Below are 26,889 nucleotides of genomic sequence, written 5' to 3'. Positions count from 1 at the left end.
CTTCAGGATCTGACCTTCTTAAAGAGCAGTCAGGGTTGATCTCCTCTAGGACTGACAGGTTTGCAGTCCAAGAGAGTTGCAAGGAAAGCTGGAAATCGTCAAAAGGGGAAATAAAGTGCACTATTTTGGAATAAATGTATTTAAGTGGATTAGATTGTGCCATCATAAATATATGATTAGATAGTATATTTTTCAAGACATACAAAAATGGCAACAATACACAAAAAGAACAATGCTAAATATGTGTGCCCAGGTGTAACCCAATAAACAACATAATCATATATTTTTTTTAGAATTATAAATATTTAGTGAAGAACAGTGTTATAGAAGTCTACAGATATAAAAACAAAATATAATGAGAACTTACATGATGGAGGACATTAAGGAATTCTACAGTTAGAGGTTATAATTATAACAGAGAGAAAGGATGTAGTACTTCTAATGATTGTTGTGATCCCCAAGTTGGAAAAAGAGAAATTGGTTTTACAGGAAAATTTGGATGAGGATAACAAAAAAAGTGAAGAAGTTAGTTTAATAGAGCTTTCTGTTTACCTATGAAAATAATTCTTGGTTTATAACTCACATGTGCTTCAAGGAAGATAAACTCAAATGGAACATCTGGACATCGCCAGATGGACAACATGGAGATTAAATGACTGCTTTAAAGGAAATAGAAAGTGAAGGAGTTAGCCATCTAGCCATCCAGGATGTTTGCAAATGCATATTGTGAAGCAGACCATGAATTAGTATAAAATGTACAGGTTATTGAGTGGTGTGCCTAGAGGATATCCAAGCATAATAAGGAATAGAAGTGATACCTTTTTCTTTTTTTTTCTTTTTTTTTTAAAATAGTTTTTATTAAACATTATTACCTTTAAAAACAGAAAGAAAAATACAAGAAAAGACAAAACATACATAATAATATAAAGTAAATATACAGCCTTTTGTATCGGCATTCATTAGTTGTACATTTTTTTAGCGTAAAACATACAGATACAAATACAATTTTAAACATACAACCCCCCCTCCCCTCCCCCCCCGCCGTGACAGTCATTCACAGCCCAACTTTTTTCTTTCCTTCCTCATTGTTAGGTCTCTAAGCCACATCTTCTCATTACAAAGTTCAGGGATCTATTACAATACCCATGTTCACTTTTAACTTTCCCCATTTTAAGTCCCTGCTGTTCTCCTTGTCGCCCACATATACCATAAGTTCCAGCTAAGATACCGTCGGAAGATGCTATAATTAAAAAGATCTATGAATGTGCAGAAATGGATAGAATGATGGGTTGGCTGAGGGGCAAAGGAGAAACGGAACATTATCTTAGCTGGATACCTTTTGCTTGTGAAAGAAAATCCTGACAAATAGAAAGAGATATAAGATATTATGAAAACCTAAGCAGAAAAAAAGATGTGTTGTCAAACTTTCAAAGAAGAAAACATTCAAGTGGCTTTCAGAACAAGCTATTGTGATAGCCAGGGAAAATTGAAGATAAAAGCCTTGGGCAATAAGCAGAATGTACAATGACTGGAAACAGACTGTCAACACAAGCAAGAAAGGAAATAACAGCTATCTCAATCAAAAATGTGAAATAACAGAGGAAAAGAACAGAAAAGGGGTTTTAAAAGATTATTTTAAAACAAGTTGTTTTTTTTTTTAACCAGAGAAAAATGATCAAAGTGTTAATTAGGACAAAAGAGGTTGAAAGATAACAGAAAGAATATTTCTTTGCAAATTGGATTATTATATTCAAGAGCAGCCTTTGCTAGAAAATGAGGGTCCAGAGTCAATAAACCTGCTGACAGCTTCAAGAATGAATTTGGCATAACGCTGAAGAAAATGTGTTTTGCGAGAATATTAAATTGGGGGACTAACCTTGAAGAACTTACAGCAATGGCAGAATTGACCATATATATTCATAACAGTAGCCTAACCGAATTTTAGCAGGAATGATTCTCTTATGTATTGTATTACACAGCAGGGCAAAATTAGATGTCTGGAATATGGTTTCTAGGGGGAAAAATGTGAAGTGTAAACAAAATAATAAAAGAGAAGAATTTAAATAAAAACAAGTGATAACCTTTAATGTTCAATGTAAAGCAGAGATATCTAGTTTTTGATCAGTAGTTGGGAAAATAAATGCAGGGAAAGGAAAGGGGAGAATGTGTCACTAGAAAGTTAACCCATAATGTTTTATTTATGGTTATAATTATTTCTTTTTCTTTCTACTTTCATTATCTAAATTAGATTTTTTTCCTTTGTATTTCTCTATTTTTATAATAAAAAGAGGCCATAAAACAGCTTTCAAATAAAAAACACAAGACACATTCAGAATACATTGTTTAAAGCTATAGAAGAACTACTGATTAAAACACTAATATCTCTGGATCAACAAGTAGCATACCAGAATGTTGTGGCCTACCAGGAGCCGTTGGAGCTGCCACCAGACTCGAACAGCGAGGGGCCTTATGAGTCGGCCCTGGAGGATGTGGAGGACCCTGGACAGGGTTCTGACTCCGAGCAGGGCGCAGAGAGACTAGTTGGCCACCAGGTGGTGCCTGAGCCTTGGATCAGTGGGGAGGAGACAAGGGAGAGTGATCCAGAAACCACCTGTGAGTTGTTCCGGGATGCACGCCGTCGAAGGGCTACTCGGCGTCAAGAACAACTACATAATTACAGGAGGTAATTATACTCAGCTGATGCTCATTAAGCTCCTCTCCCGATTATAAAAGGGACTGCTTGTGCCACGCCCTTCTTGCAGAAGTCAACGTTAAGGACTAATGAGAAACAAACTTGGCAGGCTGGATTGCTGCCAGAGTTTGTTTGCATTGCTGCCAAGGTTTGTAGGACTTGCTGCCAGAGTGCTTATCTCTTTGTTTATTTTGGGCTTGCAGCCAACGAGAGTCTGGACTGATTAAAACACATTCTCATTTACATTTGTTTTCGGCTTTCGTTCCTGGATGGAGAAGGGGGGGTCAGAACACCAGAGCATGTGGGCTATAGATTGGATAGTATCAGTATATACTGAAGAAGCAGAAAATGGGGGAAATATCAAACCTTTTTACACATTTCTAACACCTATTTTTTTATGATCTTGCAAAGACTAAAACCAGAACAGAAAGTGAAATGTCAAATGAGCCAACAAAAATCCAGAAAAATCAAAGGAATACAAGACTAGGTACTTAGTATAAAATGTATGATGGAGAGATGGGGAATTAAGAGAGCAATATACTTGAGCTTCATTGACTGGAGCAAGGTCTTTGCTTGTGTTAATACCAGAATGTGGGGAATATTAAAGCTAATGGATTAGGAATAAGAAGTGTATGAAGTTTCTGGGTGGAAACAGGAGATCATGATGTTAAGCACAAAGGCATCTGGGTGATCCAGGCATTCTCTCTCAGCCCCAGGAAGATGATAAGGGCAAACCACATGGTCAAGAAAACTGCAAGAACTTGTCCAAGTGGTCATCAAGAGATAAGATTGACTTGAAGGCACCGCATAAACAAGAAAACCAGTTAAGGACGGTTTAGGGGGTCTTCTTCATGTGCTAAATCTTTCCTCCCTATAAACTGTTATTTCATGGTTTATAACAGAACTCTGAATATTCATGCATCGATCGTAAAATATACAAATTCCACAAGAAATAAAATAATGTCGTGCATGACATAAATTGAAGTGGAATGATCACAGTTACAATGCTATGAAGGAAAACTTAATTAAAATGTGTATAATGGTTTATAGTTCTATGTGAATTACATAGTTTTACAGAATACGATCTGTTCAGTTCTCGACATGAACTGTCACTCGCACTCTGTTTTTCTAGCCCTGAAGCAGGGGTGAAATCAATTTATGTTTGCTGTCGATTTGGTAGCAATATGAGCGTGCGCGCATGCGCACAACGTCAAAAATGGATATGATGACATCCAGGCAGGTGAAAGTAAGCAAACAGTGAAGGGGGGGGGGAGAATCTGTGGTGCCACATGATTTAGATTAGCTAGAAGGTAGGAAATAACAATAGCAACAGCAATAGCAGTTAGACTTATATACCGCTTCATAGGGCTTTCAGCCCTCTCTAAGTGGTTTACAGAGTCAGCATATCGCCCCCACAGTCTGGGTCCTCATTTCACCCACCTTGGAAGGATGGAAGGCTGAGCCGGTGAGATTTGAACAGCCGAACTGCAGAACTGCAGTCAGCTGAAGTAGCCTGCAGTGTTGCATTTAACCACTGTGCCACCTCGGCTCTATATCCTGCTTTCTAGCTAATATAAATCATGTGTCACAGCTGATCGTCAGAAAAACTGGTTCGCCTGAACCAGTAGCATTTTTTTTTTTACTACTGGTTCAGGCAAACTGGTAGCATTTTTACTACTGGTTCAGCTAAACATGTCTAAACTGGTAGCATTTCACCCCTGCCCTGAAGTACATAGAGCAGTGGTTCCCAAACTTGGCAACTTTAAGACTTGTGGACTTCAACTCCCAGAATTCTCCAGCCAGCTTTGCTTTGCTGGCTGGAGAATTCTGGGAGTTGAAGTCCACAAGTCTTAAAGTTGCCAAGTTTGGGAACCACTGACATAGAGGCTGGATTGTAGAGGCGAAACGGAACTGTATAGTTTTCTGAAATAATAAAAGAAAACTTGTTATGGGGAAAGATGATGCAGCATCTATTCAAACATCCCGATGAGATTTTTGCAAGATTACTTTCTCAAAGGAGCAGGGAGAAAGTAATCTGGTGCCCCAGGCCAGACAAACTATTAGTACCATTATGAACCTCTATGCGTTACAAGAAAAGTATTATTATTTTCATATTCTCAACCCTCTTCCCATAAGGCACTTTGGGGAAAAGGGTAATCTAAGGAAGGAGTGAGGATGTGGCAGAATTAAATCTGAAATAAGCAATCTGATATTTGTCTGCAGGAGTCCTTTCGCTACACTTAATTAAATTTCAATTTATTCTACATTACCTAAATGTTTCAAAAGCTTTTATTTTTTTGGTCAGGTTTACTTATTCTTCATAGCCTTTTCACAGCATAATCCTCTGTTCACATCCTTCTTCCAAATGTGTATGACTCATCATTTAAAAATCCGAAGATTTTGATGGTTGTTATAATCACTTTTCAGATGATAAATGACCCCTTCTAAAATCATAGTAAAAATGTTCTCTTCAGTCATTTTTTTCTTTTGCAAATGGATCCGAACAGCAGATTATAAAAAACAGAACGGCCAAAACCTGATACTATTTTAATGTAATGGATTGCTATTTATAGATCTTTTTTTTTTACAGTTATGTGGTACTTAACATATGGTTCAGTCTTTAGCAAAATCTGGAATTGAAACAGCATATCTCCTAAATCTGTTCCATTCTAGATCTAGTATTTTCGTTGATCCCAGAATGTTGTTTCAAGTTGATGAAATGCATTGCAGAAATGGACTGGCTTCATGTGATAACATAATAGCATGTTACCTTCTGGTGCTGGAGTCCATTTGATGCAGGAGGGGGTGCACAGGTAAACCCACCAGTGGCTGGCCAGGTTAGGTGGTCTTAATAGAATGGACCTTATAAATTCATATTAGCTTGGCTTTTCATTCTAGTGCCCTGGAGTTCCAAAGATGACTTTTAGCTGGAGTGAACTTTCTCTCCAACTTCCTCATAAGTATTAAAAATAGGGCTGAACAGTGTGGCAAGACCCTGTAAAGGAGGGGCACAGGAAGCCAGGCGTGGGTGAGAGATAGAACAGAGGTAAAAACTGATGACAGCTTAAGACATTATAGGAACTTCTCTTTTTTTTTTGTATTTCTCCTATGTACTTCTCTGTAACATTCCAAATGAACTTCCCCTTTTTGAAATGTCATGTTTGTCTCGTGTATGGAAACGCCTTGAGAATGCACAGTGTGGAACACGGCATAAAAGTAGCATCCTGGGCAGAGCCCAGGCAGTTCAGATTTTGGTGTGTCAACACGCTGAACTCGATGCATCAAATAAACCTGTTTCTCTCACCTTTGTGGTATTGAGTCCTGGTCTTTCGTAAGTAGATTACAAACCTCAATCTGCTGCAACACATTCACATCAGAGGTGGTATTCAGCAGGTTCTGACCAGTTCTGGAGAACCAGTAGTGGAAATTTTGAGTAATTTGGAGAACTGGTAAATACCACCTCTGACTGGCCCCACCCCCATCTATTCTCTGCTTCCCGAGTCCCGGATGTAGTGAAGGCTTTTCAAATTGCTCATAGTTAAGTTTGCAATTTAAGGTAGATCAAGTGCTACAGGAAACATAAACATGGGAAATCCAGTGGATCTCCAGTTGGCTCGACCTTGTCTTGATCGAAAAGCTACTCAAATAAAGAGCTATTTCAGTTTGGGGTTTTGATTTCAAATTAATTTGGGATGAGTTCAATTTACTCATTTAATTTTATTCTGTCTTAGTATGGGATCTTTATCTGTATATATTAATTTATTGTATATTGTTGGTATGTCTTGATAAACCCCAAACAGCTCTTTAGCGAACTAGCAGTCTATAATTCTATAATTGTACATAACAACAATAGGTGAAGCAACTATCAATGTTCTTCACTAATATTGATTTCTAAAGCTAAAAGTCTAACGCCTGGAAATGGTAAAGATTGAAAATCTCTCTCTCTCTCTCTCTCTCTCTCTCTCTCTCTCTCTCTCTCTCTCTCTCTCTCTCTCTCTCTTCCTCTCCCTCTCCCTCTCCCTCTCCCTCTCCCTCTCCCTCTCCCTCTCTCTCTCTCTCTCTCTCTCTCTCTCTCTCTCACACACACACACACACACACACACACACACAAATATATTTTTATTTGTCCTTCCCTCCAGGGAAATTTAGAAATATATATTTAATTCATTCACAAATCAAAATGTATTTTACTGTGGTATCAACATAATTTAGAATGTCTAGCAGCAGTATTTGGCATATTTATGAAAATTTCAGAATAATTCTCTTAATCTTTATGAAGATAAACACTACTTAGTGGAGCTCATTTCTATATAAATATTCATAAGAATTGGACAAACACAATACCCCACGTTAGGAAAAAGAACCACAAATCACTGCATTCTTGCTGCCCAGCATAAAAGTGGGGAAAATATAGGGGGGAAAAGAATGAAGCTTTGCAACCATCTACTAATATTGTGAACTATAAAATAGAGATGTTTTGTTTCAAACTTGAAACAAGCGGGGGATGCCTCCTGGGAGTTGACCATTTTTGAAAACTAAAAACTAAGGAACTCTAAACATTAGCAAAGAGATACAAAGCATTCTAACTCTATTGCTATTTGCCCCTTGCTGAAATGTTGTGAGTCCAAAATTGGTAGATTTAGTCTGTAGGGCAAACTCTGGTTTTTGATCTAGTGGTGGGTTCCAGATCTCATTCCAACCGGTACGGTTGGAACAGGCCCAGCGTTGTCCACATGGACGTGTGCAGCGTGTGTATGTGTCTTACCGTCAAACGACGCCTCCAAAATAGCAATAGCAGTTAGACTTATATACCGCTTCATAGGGCTTTCAGCCCTCTCTAAGCGGTTTACAGAGTCAGCATATCGCCCCCCAACAACAATCTGGGTCCTCATTTCACCCACCTCGGAAGGATGGAAGTCTGAGTCAACCTTGAGCCGGTGAGATTTGAACCGCTGAACTGCAGATAACAGTCAGCTGAAGTGGCCTGTACTGCACCCTAACCACTGCGCCACCTCGGCTCTTAGCTAGCAAGCCTCCACAATGCTCTAGTTGCTCAGTGGAGCATCATGCGGGTGCTATACGCGCCATGTGTGTGCGCAGAAACACTGAAGACTTTAAAGACAGGTAAGGAGCATGGGCGGGCAGGTGGGCCCTCCGGAGCACCATACCGGAGCAGTACACAGTTCTCTGGGCAGGCTCCGGTATGCCTGTACCAGGGCGTACCACCTGTAACCCACCACTGCTTTGATCTCTCCCCAGGAAACATCAATAACCTCTTCCAGAATCTGAGGACATTCTGGGAGAAAGGAAATTAATTCCAGTTAGTCCATTAAAGTATTACTTTAACAAGATTGTATTTTTAGAAACCTTCCCTTTTTCTAAATTTTCTAAATTCACTTTCTAAATTCTGCTGTCTGTGCCTAAATCTACTGTGTTTCCCTGAAAATAAGACAGGGTCTTATTTTCTTTTGACCCCCCCCCCCCAAAAAAATAAGCACTTGGTCTTCTTTTTGGGGAGGTCTTATTATTTTTGAGGTGCAGGAGGTGCGCGAGTGTGGTCACTTCATGGCTGCTACTGTGTTGCAATATTTCCAGGGAGGGCTTATTTTCAGGGGAGGACTTATTTTAGTGCATGTGCTCAAAAGCCCAATTGGGCTTATTATCCAGGGAGGTCTGATTTTTGGGGAAAACAGGGTAACAATGGCCTTTCATCTCAGTATTTAAAAATTTTACTTGCAAATTTATCTTCTTTTTTTTCTTGACTCTTTAAAACAAGAAAATTTTGTTTGATCAGATGAAGAATAGAGAAAGAATTGATCTCCCATGAGATAAGCCCATCCAGGAAACATAGAAATCCCTTCCTGCCTGGCTGCTATCACTTACATCCTAACTGTAATAGAATAGAATAGAATAGAATAGAATAGAATAGAATAGAATAGAATAGAATAGAATAGAATAGAATAGAATAGAATAGAATAGAATAGAATAGAATAGAATAGAATAGAATTTTATTATTTGTATGCCACCCTTCTCCGGGAGGACTCAGAGCGGTGAACAATTCAAAAGGGGAAAAGGGGAACATAAAAACAAAATACAAATAATAAAAGTAGACAACAGTCGCACAACCACACAGGTCGAGAGGGGAGGGAACGCATCACCCCCAGGCCTGCCGGCAAAGCCAGGTTTTGATGGCTTTTCGGAAGGCCTGGAGAGAGGTGAGGGTCCGAATCGCTGTGGGGAGTTTATTCCAGAGGGCCGGAGCTGCCACAGAGAAGGCCCTCCCCCGGGTAATAGCCAGGTGGCATTGGCTGGTAGATGGCACCCGGAGGAGGCCAACCCTGTGAGATCTAATGAGTCTGTGGGAGGTAATTGGCAGCAGGCGGTATCTCAATAATTATGATTCAGGTGGTACTTTTGCTCAGTGAAGTAACTCTTGTTCTACAGAAAAACAGCAAAAAAAACAGGGCAAGCCAACACATCAAAACAAGCTTTTGCAGCAAAATGCACCATGGACTCCATCAAATCTCATATATACCCCTAAGCTTAGCAGGTCAACTTAGCAGGGGGGAGTTAATAACGATGATTTGCTGAGTTTAGATGTACATGTGCACTTTATGCACACTCCTTTGTCCTATTGATCGTAGAGTTTTCCGAATGCTTTTGAAGATGAAGATGCTCACTGCATATTAAGAGCCGTTCAAATCCAAACATCAATAATAATCACATCCAGCAGTAGTCAAACCAACTGTCATGTTTGGGGGAAGGAGATTAACTTCACTTCTGGGTGAACTGAAGCAAAGTAATACAAAGACCCACTTTTGTTACCACTCATAGAACCCTATCTGCATTTAGTCCACCTTCCCCACAACAGTAAGTACCATGCCATCTAGATAATGGCATAATGCAGAGGTGGGTTCCTACCAGTTCGCAACAGTTCAGTAGAACCGCTTCGTCAAATCTACCGAACCAGTTAGAAGAGGTTCCACCAGTGGACCCGGAAAGCAGGCCACACCTACAGAAGAGGTTCCAAAAATTTTTGAAACCCACCACTGACACACAGACACACACACACAGAGAGAGAGAGAGAGAGAGAGAAAGAAAGAAAGAGAAAGAAAGGAAGAAAGGAAGAAAGGAAGAAATAAATAAAGAAAAAAAGAAAAAAAAGAAAGAAAAAGTGAGAGAGAGATGAAAGAAAAAAAGGAAAAGGGACAGAGAGATAAAAGGAAGGAAAGAGAGAGAGAGAGAAAGAAAGAAAGAAAGAAAGAAAGAAAGAAAGAAAGAAAGAAAGACAGAAAGAAAGAAAGAAAACACATGGCCAGCAAGCCGCTCCCATCCGGTCACATGGCCGGCAAGCCACTCCCACAAAGGACGCCACACCCACAGAGTAGGTTCAAAAAATTTTTGAAACCCACCACTGGCATAATGAATGGGCTGGGGTCTCTTTGCTGTGCTTGTGAACTCCATGAGCATTACTTGTTTGAGCCAGTTGGCTCAGGGGTTATTGCCCAGCAAGATACTCACTCGCTACATATGATGGGCTGGGGTGATGGGGTGAGGCTACAGATTAAAGCTATGGGACAGTGGATAGATCCCATCACAGTCAGATGGTGCAGGGACTACAGTAACTAAATCCTCACAGCAGGGGTGTCAAACTTGTGTCATCACGGTGGTATCATGTGATGTATCACTCCCCCCCCTTTGCTAAACTGGGTGTAGGCATGGCCAGTGGATGACACATTCGTCCCGGGGACCAGGACATTGACAGCCCTGTCATAGAGGGTTGGGTTCAAGGACTAAAAGAACCACCAGATGAGTTGCATGGATCCCATTCAACTTTCCCTTCCCAAGTGATGTGAGCCAGGAACTCATCCCAATATGACTTGCCCCAGTGAATGACGGGATCAGAATATATCCCAGTTGAGTTGGTGCTTTAGGGACAAACTCATGTTACCCATTCATCAACCTTGGTCTTATCAGAAAATGAGCAGACCAATAGTCAAGAGGGCAACAAAGAGGGCAAGAAGCTAGTTTATTCCAGTGCCAGGCAAATATGGGAAACCAGCATGGGGGTTATATCTTAAGAAAGATGAGTTGCTCTGTCAAGCCAACCTCTAGGCATGAATGTGGAATGCCGACAAATTATCTACCCATTTGGAATGATGATCAGGAGGCAAGAGATATATCAGCTTGATCAGATCTTGAATTGGTTGCCCAAATCTGGACGTGTCCCCTCCTTTTCTTCTGGCTGTCTTGTGCAGCATAGATCACAGGGTTGTGCAATGTTGACCAAGCCAAGGATATGGCCCCAAGTTAAGACTATATATTTGAATTTTTCAGGGAGAATCCCATGCCCCAGTGAATGACGGGATCTAGGGCTCTGCTACAACTGCTAGGAGAATGGATGACTCATTTCCCTAATTTTCTGCCCTTCACCTGGGCCACTTTTGTAATCAGAAGCATGTTCAGCACTTAATGAGGTTATTAGTGCAGGCAGCCATGCTTTCTGGCAAAGATGAATACTTGCTCAAAACCAAGGGCTTCTGCATTCTGAACAATTATTATTTTTTTAAGTGATTTTAACTTTATTTGTATGCCACCCTTTTCCCTGAGGGGACTCAGGGCGGCTCACAATTCAGGGGGAGGGAAGTACAAAACAAGTTATACACATGAAGACAATACATCGTTAAAAAGCACAACAGTCATACTATTCGGGTGGGGTTGAAGTCTTTAGCCCCAGGCCTGTCGGGACAGCCAGGTTTTAAGGGCTACGCGGAAGGTCTGGAGGGTGGTGAGGGTACAAATCTCCACGGGGAGTTCGTTCCATAGGGTCGGAGCAGCCACCGAGAAGGCTCTCCTCCGGGTAGTTGCCAGTCGACATTGACCGGCTGATGGAATTCGGAGGAGGCCTAATCTATGGGATCTTATTGGCCTTGTGGAAGTAATTGGCAGTAGGCGGTCTCTCAAGTACCCAGATCCAATACCACATGTGGTATTCTCATGTGAAATTGATTTGCCAAGTCCAACTATTTCTCTTGTAGTTCAACCAAGGCTTTTTCTAAGAAAAGAATAAAAGAAACTGACTTAGTGCAGCTGTCTTTAGACTGAAGAAGTTTGTTGTGGAGTGCAGAAACTTTCTGCGACATCAATTCCATTCTCGGGGACTGAGGAAACACACAGCCAAGTAATTTGCCACGTGGTGTGCGACCACTTGCTGTTTGAGCAGTCACTTGAAGAACAGGTCCTTGAAGACCTATCCTACTGGGAATCATCAGGGGTTAGGATCAGTAAAGCTCATGGTTTAACTTGATGGCTAGGTTTTTAGGCTGTCTCCTTCAGCCTCCTTCCTATGCTAGCTATACTTCAGCCGTTCATTTCCTCTCTCGCCGTTCTCAAGGCAGAAATCCCAGATTTGCAGGCTTTCTCTCACAGCACATAACTCCCTCGGTAATTTTTTCCATGTTCTTTCACACATTAAGCAGCTATCTGCTTAACAAACTACTCATGCACATATTTATGCTGTGCTAAATATGAACCCAGTGAATGACCTGGAGGATTCCAAATGAGATTTTTCTCAACACTTCCCCCGAGTGCATTGTGTTTCCTGAGGACACATGGGTATTTCAAATAGAAAAAAAATGACTTTTGCGGCTTTGGATAATATGGCTCTATTTTGAAGAATTTTATTCTGTGTTATCTTGCTAGGATAATGAAAGGAAAATGTGAGGAGAAAGGCTTTATATATTCTTAAGAGTTAATAATCCTGGATTTTGTTTCCTATTAATACTGGCTTAGAATGGCTTTCTTATCATTCCAATATTCTGAAAGGCTAACACTCATTCATACACCATAATCTGATCTGAGTTGATCTGATCTTATCTCATACCATATACTATATATACTACATCTGGCTTGGAAAAGAAGTTTGATGCCTCTAATTGCTTTCATTATGTTGATTGCAAAAGACAGCATTTAGCTAAAGAAGTGCATCACTAATTTCAAGTCAAGTTATTTTGATTCTTCAGCAGTTAAATGGTCACAGTGAAAAATAATAATTTGCCTAAGCTCTTCAATATGCATATTAATCTTGTTAAATGTTTTAACAACTTATTTATAGTTATTATTGTTTATAGTTATTATGGTATTATCTAGTAATCCATTTCTTCTATTATTCAGATTTTTGCAAAATGTTTATAATTTTCACATAGAAACAGAACAATATAGAAATATTTCTACAGTCAACACCTAGTAGTTACCAATTAGCAAATCATCAACTCAATTGTTATTTTAATTGTCTTGTCAACAAATAATAGTTACATAGTTTGATAGATTCAGGGAACGGTGAAAGGTTAGAGAATTCTTAAAGATATTTAATTTTGTTCCTCATATATAATATTTCAACATCTCAATGTCAATAATAAAAGCTGCTTGTCATTCAATATATAGAATTCTGACTCCAACAATAAAGAAATTTTTGGAATAACAAAAAAATATTTTGCATCATGTATCCACTAATAGCCAGACATGTCAACCATAAGTTGTCTAACTGTAATGAATATTTTTCTTACAAAAAGATAACAATGTGCTATGTTCCGAATTGCTTTAATCAAAATACTATTTTAAACTGCATTTTGAAATTTTACATGATAAGTATTTAATGTGATATTAATTTTGTATTGTTCCCATTCTACAAGATTTCGCTATATTTAGATGTATTTAAATAATTGGTTAGAAGCATAAGGCTCAGGAATCTCTCTTAGAAGAGGTATAGGTTTATTCACACAACAACTGAGAATTGTGATGAACTTTTGCTCAAAGTGGAGCGTCAGAAGAGGTATAAAGAAATTTGGTTTTATGTTTATACATACATATATGCCTAATAAAGGTGTTTATACGTCATCTTACCTTGACATATTTTGTAGTGTGCAACACAATACAATTAAAAGTATATTAAACTACTAGAAAACTACTAGCTGCTAACTACTAACTACTATATTAAACTACTAGAAAACTACTAGCACCCCAGGCCCATTTATACAGAAAACTCATCACAACAATATCATTTCTTTTGCCTTATGAAAACCTGGACTGGTTGTTTTACAAGCTATCAAACATTTTCTAGAATCCAAAGATCAACAAATAACAATATTGCCTATTACCTATGGATCAAAAATCATAGATACCATAAGTAATAATATGAATGTTGTTGAATGTTGATTTTATTTATATGCTGCCCTTTTCCCCCGAAGGGGACTCAGGGCGGCTCACAACTCAACCAGGGAAGGGGGATACAAACAGAAAGTTAAAACAACACAAAAACAATACATAATTTAAAATACACAACAGTCATACCAATTCGAGACGGGGGCAATAGTTCTTCAGCCCCAGGCCTGTCAGAACAGCCAGGTTTTGAGGGCTTTGCGGAAGGCCTGGAGGGTGGTGAGGGTTCGAATCTCCACGGGGAGCTCGTTCCAGAGGGTCGGAGCAGCCACAGAGAAGGCTCTCCTCCGGATAGTCGCCAGTCGACACTGGCCGGCGGATGGAATTCGGAGGAGGCCTAATCTGTGGGATCTAATCGGTCTAGTGGAGGTAATTGGCAGCAGGCGGTCTCTCAAGTACCCAGGTCCAATACCATGAAGGGCTGTAATAATGTGAACCACACTACAATTATGATGACCCATATCTTCCTGTTTGAGGGAGTCTATCCAATATGTATAGACCATAAGTAATAATGTGAACCACACTACAATTATGATGACCCATATCTTCCTGTTTGAGGGAGTCTATCCAATATGTATAGACCACTGGTACTAACACTCACAATCAGAAGGCCACATACTACTTCTGCTTCTGAAGGGACTTTTTTTTTTTTAACGCAACATGTGCTTCCTTCTCTTGTGTCAGGGATCTGATCTGATGTCTAAACTAATTTCCTACCCTTGTCATGCCATTGTTTTTACATTATCTGACCATCTGTAAGTGGATCATCAGTGGCTAGCTCTGCAGATTTCTATCTTCTGAATGATCTGGTATTCAGTTTTACACCAACAGTCATTGAACAATTTTAAAACTTGAGCCAATAGCACATGTCTGAATCACACACAATGGCACATAACTTTATTCTCAACATGTTTTCCATACAATTTTTGCTTCTCTAATTGTCCGTCTGAGAGTCAATTTGGTGAATCATTAAGGTACCTGGCTAGGAGCTGAGAAGTTAACTTCTAGTTCCACTTTGGGCTTGTTGGGTGATGTTGGGCATGTCACCAAGATCACCCATTTCAGAAGTGGGGTGAGCAAGGGCACACCACTTCTGAAATCTTGTCAAAAAAAAAAACAACAACCTTTATAAACTTGTTTAGGCAATCAGCAGGAATCAGTGTTGACGTCAAAGCAACACCCTCCCCTCCAAAAAAAACACCCTCACCAGTAAATTTTATCATGGCTTTTTCAGTTATATCAAACTTCTTATACTATTTTTATTGAGATTTAATGCCTTTATCATTTTTATCAGAAACAATGAGTTTTTGGGGGGGTGGAGGGAGGGAGGGATACACACACACAAAAAATTGTACTTCAATGTTTTAATGATTGACAAATGATGACATATTTGTGGTTTTTTTTTTTAAAGAAAATAAAAAAAAAAGTTCTGTTAAATAGAAACAATGAGTTTGAAATACTTTCGCCTTATTGTTCCCCACTCTTTAAACTCAAATAACATGGAAGATGTTCTTAACAGAACTGTGCCTCTCTCAGATACATTATTTTTCATCTTTAATCCTGTATTTCTACACACCTAAAGAATACATGTTTCTGTGTGTATATGCACATATCAGAGGTGGGTTCCTACCAGTTCGCACCTATTCGGTAGAACCGGTTCATCCAATCTACCAAACCGGTTAGAAGAAGTTCCACCAGTAGACCTGGAAAGCAGGCCACACCTACAGAAGAGGTTCCAAACTTTTTTGAAACCCACCACTGGTCCTTGGATATGATTATTCTACACTGTGATGCTCATATTTATAAAACTCAGTGCCTCTGTGAAAGGTAAGGATGATTATTACTGCGTTTGTGGTGCAATCAGAACATTGCGTGTGTTGAAGTTGTTTTAACGCAACCCAAAGATGCCTTTTAAAAAACAAGTTTACATCATGTTCCTATGCATGCCAGTGCTGTGTGTGAGGTAATTTAAGGTGGTTCTGACAAGTGTCGTCAGCATCTTCATATCCGGTCACATGGGCGGCAAGCCACTCCCACAAAGGAGGCCACACCCACAGAGTAGGTTTGAACAATTTTTGAAACCCACCATTGGCACATATGCTCTCTCTCTCTCTCTCTCTCTCTCTCTCTCTCTCTCTCTCTCTCTCTCTCTCTCTCTCTCTCTCTCTCTCTCTCTCTCTCTCTCAAACACACACACACACACACACACACATATGTGCCCAATATATATCAAAAAGAAAATAGATAATGAACTCATCCACAGGAATAATGAACTCACTAGATTTTACTAAAGGTTTAATTGCACAAAACAATTTAAATCCCTGCACTGCTACACATTAGGAAATAGCTAGACTTGATGCTGTAAAAACTAAACAGACTGATGAGTTTAATGGGTCTGATTATTCAGGCATGGAGATGCCTAATGTTTCTTCCCAACTTGTCCTTCCTATTAATTATGAAGTTTAACATCAGCTAGCCTTCAATTAGTCAGTGTCCTTCAAGAAAACAATTTAATAGTGTCATCCTCTGCATGTTTTAATTGACTTTAAGTCCGGTTAGTTCAAATGGACTCACTCTCTTTTAAAGGAATGTCAGTTTATCCAAGTTAATATGGGCAGAACATTCCAGAGCATTTATACTCCAGCCAACTGACAGTATCCTGCTGATTTCTCAGGAGATAATGTTTCAAAGTTTTTAGCCAAGCATTATTGCAACTAATGGCATGGACCTCTAGAATTCACCTTGTAAACTCTTTAAAATTAATGATGTTGGTCTACTTAGGAGAGCAAAGTTTAATTGAAATCCACACAAGTATAAATTCCGAAGTTGTACTTCAGTTCTTAGACCATCCAGTTAAATGCTTTAAGGCCCATTGATATTTTAAGTTTTAATGTTGCATTGGTAATATTTCTTACTTTCAAAAGAGCACAGCATGTATTCATATGTCATGGAGAGAATTTCCATCATCTGAAAAGAATATATATATATTTTTTGGAAAATTCTGTATTTTAAAATATATAAACACCAAGCTGTTCTCAAAGAATTTGCATAGGCAGTCACTGTCATAGAAGCTTCACACATGGCTAAGATTTCAAATTCAAGAGCGAAAGAAAGGAATGTTGACTGCCTTTTTAGCAAAACATAATTAGCAAAGGATTTTATGTAATTATCTTGGATTTCATGTATTTTTAATCATGTCAGTTTGTTAATTAAACTACCGAAATGTATTTCACTATGTAAAATTCAGCAAAAGGAATAATATAGTCCTTTAGGAAAATAGTTTAGGAAGCTGTGTATGAACAATTAGCATTTTTTAAAAAAGTTTGAAGGATGAACATGCCTTTAAGCATTCAAAATGTGCTAAGTGTGTGTGTGTGTGTGTCTGTGTGTGTATCTTATGGACACTACTACACTGTTTACTACTACTACAGGACATTACTACAGTGTTAAGTATTGCAACTAAACTTCCTTACAGAGGCATTTTTGTAATAAGCTTTTAAAATAATAAGTTCTTAAACTACCTCCCTACCCCATGAAAGTGTGTGAAAGAATTCAGCGTAAACTGTATGCTGGTTATCATGACTACGGCGTACGCACTTCTTCACAAGACAAATGCAGGAGATTGTTGTCAAGGTAACCATTGGCAGTTGCCAAGCTAATTGCATAGGGGATCCTGTGTCACATATGTCATCCTATAGCAACACTGATGGGCATCTATCCATGACCCTTTCTGCTGATTAGTACGTTCTCCATTATCCTGGACAGTAACTTCATGCTTCTAGTAAGAGACATAGTCAAAAAAAGATTAAGCATGATGTTATGCCATTTGGTCCTCTTCAGGAATGTTGTCTAAATGTTCTTCCCTACTCATAAGGCCTAAGACTTTTCTTCCAAGCAGCTAGTGGTACATAAAGCAGCTCATAATATCAGGTCCCCTCAGCCGTCTTCAAGCGTGGCACGACAAAACCGCGCTCGACTAAAGCACGCCCGATTAAGCCGCGTCGCTGACGTCATCAGCAGGGCGACAACAGTGAGCGCGGAGAAAGAAAGGCGCTTTAAATAGTGCTTTGAAAGCAAGCCAATTCAAGTTAAGGTAAAGGTTAGGTTTAGGGTTAGGGTTAGGGTTAGGGTTAGGGTTAGGGTTAGGGTTAGGTTAAGGTTAGGGTTAGGTTTAGGGTTAGGGTTAGGGTTAGGGTTAGGGTTAGGGTTAGGGTTAGGGTTAGGGTTAGGGTTAGGGTTAGGGTTAGGGTTAGGTTAAGGGTTAGGGTTAGGGTTAGGGTTAGGGTTAGGTTAAGGGTTAGGATTAGGTTTAGGGTTAGGTTAAGGGTTAGGTTTAGGGTTAGGTTTAGGGTTAGGTTTAGGGTTAGGTTTAGGGTTAGGTTTAGGGTTAGGTTTAGGATTAGGTTTAGAGGGGCTAGGTTTAGGGGTTAATTTTAGGTTTAGCTTTTACAGCGTGCTCTTTTCTCCGCGCTGTTGTCACGCTGTGATGACGTCAGCTACGCGGTTTCATCGAGCGCCCTTTAGTCGAACGCGGTTTTGTGGTGGAACCGTCTTGAAGTGGCCTCCATGCTGCAGCACCAACCTTGGAGGAAAAAGCTGAATGATGTAAAACAGTAAGAGCAGATTGTAAAGATAAAGATACCTTTCTTTAAAAGAATACATACATTTTTTTTCTTTTGAAGGGAACAGGTTCTTTGATTGGTGGGATGTGAACTATTTATTTATTTATTTATTTATTTATTTATTTATTTATTTATTTATTTATTTATTTATTTATTTATTTATTTATTTATTTATTTATTTATTTATTTATTTATTTATTTATTTATTTATTTGCAAAAATTTATAGGCCGCCCAATCCCCGAGGACTCCGGGCGGCTTACAAAGCAAAGAGAAAAAAGAAATAATAAAAAAATAAAAGAAAGACAAATTTAAAAACATCACTCATGCACTCGAACTGGACCTCAACAGTGGGGTCAACAGCCCCAGGCCTCCTGGAATAGCCAGGTTTTAACAGCTTTTCTGAAGGCCATGAGAGTGGGCAAGGTCCGGATCTCTGGGGGTAGCTCATTCCAAAGGGTCAGAGCGGCCACAGAGAAGGCTCTCCTCTGGGGAGCCGCCAGCCGACGTTGTCTGGCTGATGGCATCTGAAGGAGGCCCACCCTGTGGGATCTCACCGGCCGCTGGGAGGTATGTGGCAGTAGGCGGTCTCGCAGGTACCCTGATCCTAAGCCATGTAGGGCTTTAAAGGTAATAACCAACACCTTGAATTGCGTCCGGAGACCAATGGGAAGCCAGTGCAGCTCGCGGAGGATAGGTGTAACGTGGGTGCACCTTGGTACACCCAATATAAACTACAAAAAGCTGAGACACTAGATTAAGACATTTTTACAATTTTTTATTGGTATTTACTCATTAGATATATGTCTTTCAAAAACTCATTCATATTGGTAGCACTCCCTTTCCCGATGTTTTCCACATAAACTTGTGAGATAAGCTGAACTGAGAGTGAGTGTCCAAGAATTATCTAGTGGGCTTCCATATTAAACTAAAAACAAAACTGAATTGAACCCAGGCCTCCCAACCTTAAATCACCTGCTTGCAAGTATAAGTGAAGTGTTGAGTATTATCTCGAATAATGAATATTTATTTTAGAAGAACTTGTATAAATGTTAGATTTTGCCCTTTGGTCTTAGTCCAGTGTTAGTCTTTGATGTCTTCTTTCCACATAAAACAAAAAAAAGGTGGAATTTAAGACTGACCTTGGCTTTTAATTTATAATGCATGGTGATGATGTTAACTCTTCAGTCGTAGCTGACTCTTGGCGATTCTATGGGTCGGGGTCTCTCCTCGTCTTCTGATCTCGCATTACTTATTTGAGTTGCTTGATACTCTGGATGGTGTCAACTTTAAGCCGAGGTGGCGCAGTGGTTAAATGCAGCACTGCAGGCTACTTCAGCTGACTGCAGTTCTGCAGTTCGGCTGTTCAAATCTCACCGGCTCAAGGTTGACTCATCCTTCCATCCTTCCAAGGTGGGTAAAATGAGGACCCAGATTGTTGTTGGGGGCCATATGCTGACTCTGTAAACCGCTTAGAGAGGGCTGAAAGCCCTATGAAGCGGTATATAAGTCTAACTGCTATTGCTATTGCTATTGATAGTGTTAGAATGCATATTAATATATAAGCTATACATTAACATAAAATTATTATCATCACTTCCACAAATTTGTTATTGTCCATGCTTCTCTGAAACAGAGAGGATGGTTTTCACATCTGACATGAAGAGCTGTCCTTATACCAGTCTAACAAACACTTCCAAATTGTGTGTGTGTGTGTGTGTGTGTGTGTGTGTGTGTGTGCGTGTGTGTGTGCATGTGCTTACATGTATGTCCACATGCAAACAAGAAATGGGTTTCACATTTTGTTACCACTGGTTCGCCCCACATGCATCTGCTTGCTTTGCGCACACACATCCACTTTGCGGGTGCAAGAGGTGGCACAGTGGTTAAATGCAGCACTGCAGGCTACTTCAGCTGACTGCAGTTCTGCAGTTCGGGTGTTCAAATCTCACCGGCTCAGGGTTAACTCAGCCTTCCATCCTTCCGAGGTGGGTGAAATGAGGACCCGGATTGTTGTTGGGGGCGATATGCTGACTCTGTAAACTGCTCAGAGAGGGCTGAAAGCCCTATGAAGCGGTATATAAGTCTAACTGTTATTGCTATTGCTATTGCATGCGCCCCTTCCACGCATGTGCTTTGCTCATGCACACATGCCTTCTGCATATGTGCCTGACCTTAAAAATGTGCCTAAATAGGACCACATAAAGTCGGGGCAGGTGTGTATTTCCTGTACCGGTTTGGGTGAACCGGTCCAAACCGACTGAATACCACCTTTGATGCAAACATACAGAGATGGATTGAATGGTTAGATGGATTTAGATCAGTGTTTTTCAACCTTGGCAACTTGAAGATGTCTGGACTTCAACTCCCAGAATTCCCCAGCCAGCGAATGCATTCGCTGGCTGGGGAATTCTGGGAGTTGAAGTCCAGACATCTTCAAGTTGCCAAGGTTGAAAAACACTGATTTAGATGATTAGATGGATTTGACTTGAAATAATGAGCATTCTAGTTCTCTCAGTTCCATTCCGATTTTTAAAGACCTTCTGCTTTACACAGGAGGAAAAAATAAGTAGTAATTCAGAATTCAATAGTCACAGTGTCTTGCGCTCAAAGCAAAATAAATAATACTTCGTTTCCTTTGAAATCCATGACTAACTTTTCATATTGATTTTAGTGGGGCTGAAATATAATTAGTTTTCATTTAATGTAAATTAAATATTAGAAATAGCTGGGTCTGAACTTTACAAAACTTGATTGCATCAGGTCAGATATCTCAAATTGATATTTAATAAGGCCGTTCAGTCCTTTGGAATGTTTTTTTTTGTAAAAAAATGTGCCTTGGAGTATATGGGGGAAATACGCATAGTTATCTGAACTTCTTCGAGTATCCTCTTCTTTTTCCCAAGACTCCATGCAGCTGTTTCAATGAGTATTAAGACAGGTCCTAACTTTCTGTTGTTGCATGTTCTGAAGGATTTTTCATTAACATTTTTTTAAAAAACCAAAGCACTGCTCGTCGCTACTATATAATACAGTTTATATATAATATATATTATATAATATATAATATAGTAGAACTTCTGATCACAACCAAATCGGGTTCTGACCACAATATTCACATATATTTTTTTGCAGCTGATTTCCCCTTCTGCACCATTTTTTTTTTTGTAAGCGCCAAATTTCCAAAATTAGATTCGGGTCACAACCAAATTGGTTTGTGACCAAAGTTATGGAACGAACTACGGTTGTGACCAGAGGTTTTACTGTATTTGATATCTGAATTAATGGAATGTATGACAAATTATGACAAAATAGCTGATGAACTATGATTTATGTTTTATTACCATACCACAACTTATTTATTACCATACCACAATTTGTGTATAACAAACATTTACGGTAACGTATTCTTACCAATCTATGTTTATTTTCTGCATTTTATTTATTTAGATTTAGATTTTAGATTTTATTTGTGATTTATAGGCCACCCTTTTCCCTGAGGGGACTCAGGGCGGCTTACAATTCATGGGAGGGGGAGTGCAAGACAAAACATAAGACAATACGTGAATAAGAAAAAATAAAGCAATAAAACACAACTTTCATTCAACATTCAGGGGGGGGGGGCGAATTAAAATCTTATCCCCAGGCCTGACGGGATAGCCAGATAAATATTTATTTATTTATAAAATTTATAATGCCACCTATTCACACATAGAAACTCAAGTGGCTTATGCAAATATAAAAAACATCATGTATAAAAAAATAAAACTAATAGAAGAAACTAATCAAATAATAAGTTAATAAAATATGCATAAAGCTGGCATAACATTGTGTCGGTAATTAAAATACAATATTTCTATCCATGGGTGTAAGTTCTAACAACCAGGAGCAGAATTTCCAAAGTGGCTTGATATATACCCGCTATTGAAGTAATATTCCTAGGAGGTAAATTTTAAAAACAAATCGAACAATTCCATTTCTTCAAGGGGACGTTATTGGAAATGTAAAAGTTGAATGCGGTGAACTGCTTGATTCTTTTTAGGTCCATGTGGAGATTTAAAAAAAAAAAATCAATAGGAGAACTTCTTACCAGCTGAGTAGAAAAAAGCTCTGTTCTGAGTCATGAACACTCACAATAATAACTATTATGTTTTCAGGCAATAATGTTTTTCATGTAGAAGCTGCCTTTGAAAGCAATTTGATGACTTCAGCCACTTTAATGCCTGCGGCCGTATTATCTTAGTTGAAAATTTGTACTGGCTATTCTTCTCCAAACTCAATTTGTAAAATATTGCTAATCTTTAAAACTTGTTCTCTTGGGGAAAAAACAAAACCTGGAATGAATCTGGTGCTGATTCTGATTGTCTCTGTTTGATACAGAGGTGGGTTCCTACCAGTTCGCACCTATTCGGTAGAACCTTCTCCTCTCTCTTCATTCCACTCCTCCTTATCCTCCTCATCTTCCCCCCTTACCCTCTCTCCTATCCCTCTCTTCCTATCTTTCTTCTCTCCTCTGCTTCCCACTCTTCCTCTCATTCACTTGGTGTATTTCCGCTTTTGAGCAAACTCCATTCTATGTTGATGGTATTTATGCTTCCGTATCAATATACTTAACATATCTTAGTTTTAAAGAAAAAATAAGAGAAGACAGTATACATGTGCAATCATATTACATTAAAATCTAACACCCCTCGTCAAGTCTAATATTCATCCCTCCCTCCCACCCTCCCCACAACCCCCCCCCCCAGCCTTCCCTCCCCCAACTTCCCAGAACCCATACACGGTATAAATCTTTAACAAAAATAGTCTAAAATATATTGGAAAAGGGAATAAAAAATTGATAACATTTTTACATTGAACTTAGCTCCTCCTTGCATTTAATTTCTATGTACAATATTAATTAATTTGAGATATGATTAGGGGTGGAGTTCTGGGTAATTTATTTACCTCCTCCGGGTGCCATCTACCAGCCAATGCCACCTGGCTACTACCCGGGGGAGGGCCTTCTCTGTGGCAGCTCCGGCCCTCTGGAACGAACTCCCCGCAGGGATTCGGACCCTCACCTCTCTCCAGGCCTTCCGAAAAGCCGTCAAAACCTGGCTTTGCCAGCAGGCTTGGGGGTGATGAGTTCCCCTCCCCTCTCAACTTGTGTGGTTGTGTGATTCTTGCTTATTTTAATTATCTGCATTTCGTTTTATGTTCCCCTTTTTCCCCTTTTGAATTGTTCGCCGCCCTGAGTCCTCCCAGAGAAGGGCGGCATACAAATAATAAAATTCAATTCAATTCAATTTCTATGTACAATAGCCAAGGTGGCGCAGTGGTTAAATGCAGCACTGCAGGCTACTGCTAGATCAGCAGGTCAGCGGTTCAAATCTTACCGGCTCAGGGTTGACTCAGCCTTCCATCCTTCTGAGGTGGGTAAAATGAGGACCCAGATTGTTGTTGGGGGCAATATGCTGACTCTCTGTAAACCGCTTAGAGAGGCCTGAAAGGCCTATGAAGCGGTATATAAGTCTACTGCTATTGCTATTGCTATTGCTACTGCTATTTAATTAATTATGAATAGGGGTGGAGTTCTGGGTAATGGTTTTGTTTTGTTTTTTGAAGCTTAAAATAATGTTTCTTTCCTGCTCCTCTTTTTTTGATCACACTACAGGAGTCATAAGAACAGCTCTGCATAACATGGACAGGGAAGCCAGAGAACATTATTCGGTTGTCATTCAAGCCAAAGATATGGCCGGACAAGTTGGAGGGCTATCAGGATCGACCACAGTAAATATCACCCTCACCGATGTCAACGACAATCCTCCCCGGTTCCCTCAGAGTATGTAAAGGTTTGATCTGATTTATTTCTTCCCAACGAAAACGGTCTGCTGTTACAAGTTGAGGGAGATTTTTTTTTTAAAATGAAGGATGAGCTGTGAATAACAATCAAGATCTTTGACAGTGACACATCATATTCACTAACTCCTAAGAAACAGCATTTTCAGTGCGGCTTATCTTCATCTTCACTTAGCAAAATCTTCTACTCTTTATTCTTTTTCTGCTATCATGGATGCAGGTATATAAGTACAGGTAGACTTCAGTTAATGACACACTTGTTCAGACACCATTCAAAGTTACAAAGGCCCATGGTACAGTGGACCATCCAAAATTATGGTTCACCGACAAATGCGCGCTCGACAAAAGTGCGCTGACGAAACCGCGGCGCGAAAACCGTGAGGTTGAAATCGCACCGACGAATGAGTGCAGAAGCGCGCCAAGAACAGCGCGCCGACAAAAGTGCACCCTAACCCTAAACCTAAACCTAACCCTAACCCTAACCCTAACCCTAACCCTAACCCTAACCCTAACCCTAACCCTAACCCTAAACCTAACCCTAAACCTAACCCTAACCCTAACCCTAAACCTAACCCTAAACCTAACCCTAAACCTAACCCTAAACCCAACACTAACCCTAACCCTAACCCTAACCCTAACCCTAACCCTAACCCTAACCCTGAACCTAACCCTAAACCTAAACCTAAACCTAACCCTAACTCTAACCCTTACCCTTACCGTAACTTAAATCACACTTTTGTGGGCACGGTTTTGTCGGTGCGTTGTTGTGGGCGCGTTTATGACATCGCACTTTTGTCGTGTGTACATTTGTCGGGTCACGAAAATTACTTATGACCAATCCTTGAGGATTTAGCCATCCCAGCAGCCCAATAACCACGTGATTACGATCCAGCTATTTGGCAACTGGCTCACATTTACAATGTTTGTAGCATCCCACAAACACATGATCACTGTTTGTCACCTTCTCTGCCAGCTTGTGGTAACAAGCAAAGTTAATGGAAAGCCAGCAGGGGATGTCCAAGTTGTTCCAGTAAATTGATCCTGATCCCACCATTTTTTTTGTCGCAAGAAAAAAATGGCCAACTACTGAGTACAAGATCTTGGGGAAATTGTACTTCGTGGTGTGCTTCTGCCCATAGCAACATCACACTCACAATCCATAGTGCACATCTGCACTACTATCTGCATTCATATTCAGCTGTAGCAGCCACACACATCTCTCTCTCAGCCACATTTGCTTTTATGGCATGTCACCCTAGCCAAATGCATGTCCCCCTGCACTCCTCAGCACCTCCCCATCCAAGCACATTTGAACTATGACAGCCACCTATGTGCCCTCCTGCACTCTGCAGCAGCCATCCCCAGCTGCCTGCACCCAGTCATCCCTGGCCTAGCCACACTCCGTAGAACTCATCTGTCTGTCACATGGCATGAGCCTCCTGGGACTTGTAACTTCTTGGGAAGTAAATCACAAATCGTGTTTAGATGAGGTCCTTATTTAACAATTTGTAATCCTCACTTAATGACAGCATTGGGTACTTGCAGGTTTGTAGTTGCTACACAATGCGGTCATGTACATCAGGTTTTACAACCACAAGACTTAGCAATGGGAATTCTGGTCCCAATTCCCATTGTTAAGCAACAACTGTAATAAAGTAATGAGTGTATGATGGAAATCTGAACCAACATGTCTGAATCAGAATTTGATTAGAAGCACTTTGTTATTTATTTATTCAATTTGTATTCATAAGAAGCAAATGTTTGTCAGCAAAATGTTTTTGCCTGTTTTCACTCACTCACTCACTCACTCCATCTTCCATTCTCTGTTTTTTTCCCCCATTTTCTTCAGCAAATCCTGTAATTGAGGTAACAATCCTTCAATTTAGAAATGACAAGGAAAGGGTTAAGCACCTCTCTCTATATTTTTTCCATCATATTATGCATGGAAACAATGCTTTGCACCAAAGAAAAGTTAACTGAAATACCCACATCAATGTTTGCCACTAAATCCTTAGTTTAATATTGAATAGGCAGAAAATTGTATAATTAATGCATGTTGGTTTTCTTTTAATCGGTGAAATGAAAAAAAAAATTAAACACCTTTTTCTCTATGTATTTGGCATAGGATTTAAGTATTAATGCAGAAAGATGCAAAGTGCATTATCTAGAAGAGAGTTTCAATCAGCTATTTCAATATTAAAATCATGTTTGAATATCAAAATACATTAATTTTAACCTATGCCTGCATATGCTTACACGCATATGCGCATATGCACATATGCGCATATGCACAACAACAACAACAACAAAAAACTGCTGGTCACCCCAAGAAATTACACAAAAGACTTATTGATACAAGTTATGAGTTATTTGCATATTATAAGCCTTCATAGTTTACTGTATTTCTTTATGAATTCTGAAATCGAAAAGCTTCTTTTCTTTTGGAGAAGGATTTCAAGGGTAGCTGGTCCACAGTTTCCTGGGTTTTATAGTTTTAAGTATCAATAGAAAGTAATATT

At 39.6% G+C, this 26,889-nt stretch overlaps 1 protein-coding gene across 2 annotated transcripts in view; it reads left to right on the top strand.

Annotated features, from left to right (window-relative positions):
- Positions 1-26,889, top strand: part of CDH18 (cadherin 18) — a 315,976-nt gene that overhangs the window by 217,228 nt on the left and 71,859 nt on the right. For both annotated transcript variants that reach the window (XM_087721989.1, XM_087721990.1), the window contains exon 5: positions 24,186-24,353. In XM_087721989.1, coding sequence (XP_087578115.1) covers positions 24,186-24,353 — 168 coding nt within the window. The remainder of the gene's footprint in view (positions 1-24,185; positions 24,354-26,889) is intronic.

This window comes from Thamnophis sirtalis, unplaced genomic scaffold, assembly GCF_051295495.1.
Source record: "Thamnophis sirtalis isolate CommonGarterSnake01/CBP01778 unplaced genomic scaffold, rThaSir2_p1.2 scaffold_8, whole genome shotgun sequence".
NCBI lineage: Eukaryota > Metazoa > Chordata > Lepidosauria > Squamata > Natricidae > Thamnophis > Thamnophis sirtalis.
Note: the sequence above shows the minus strand (reverse complement) of the source record. Positions and strands in the feature narration are given on the sequence as shown.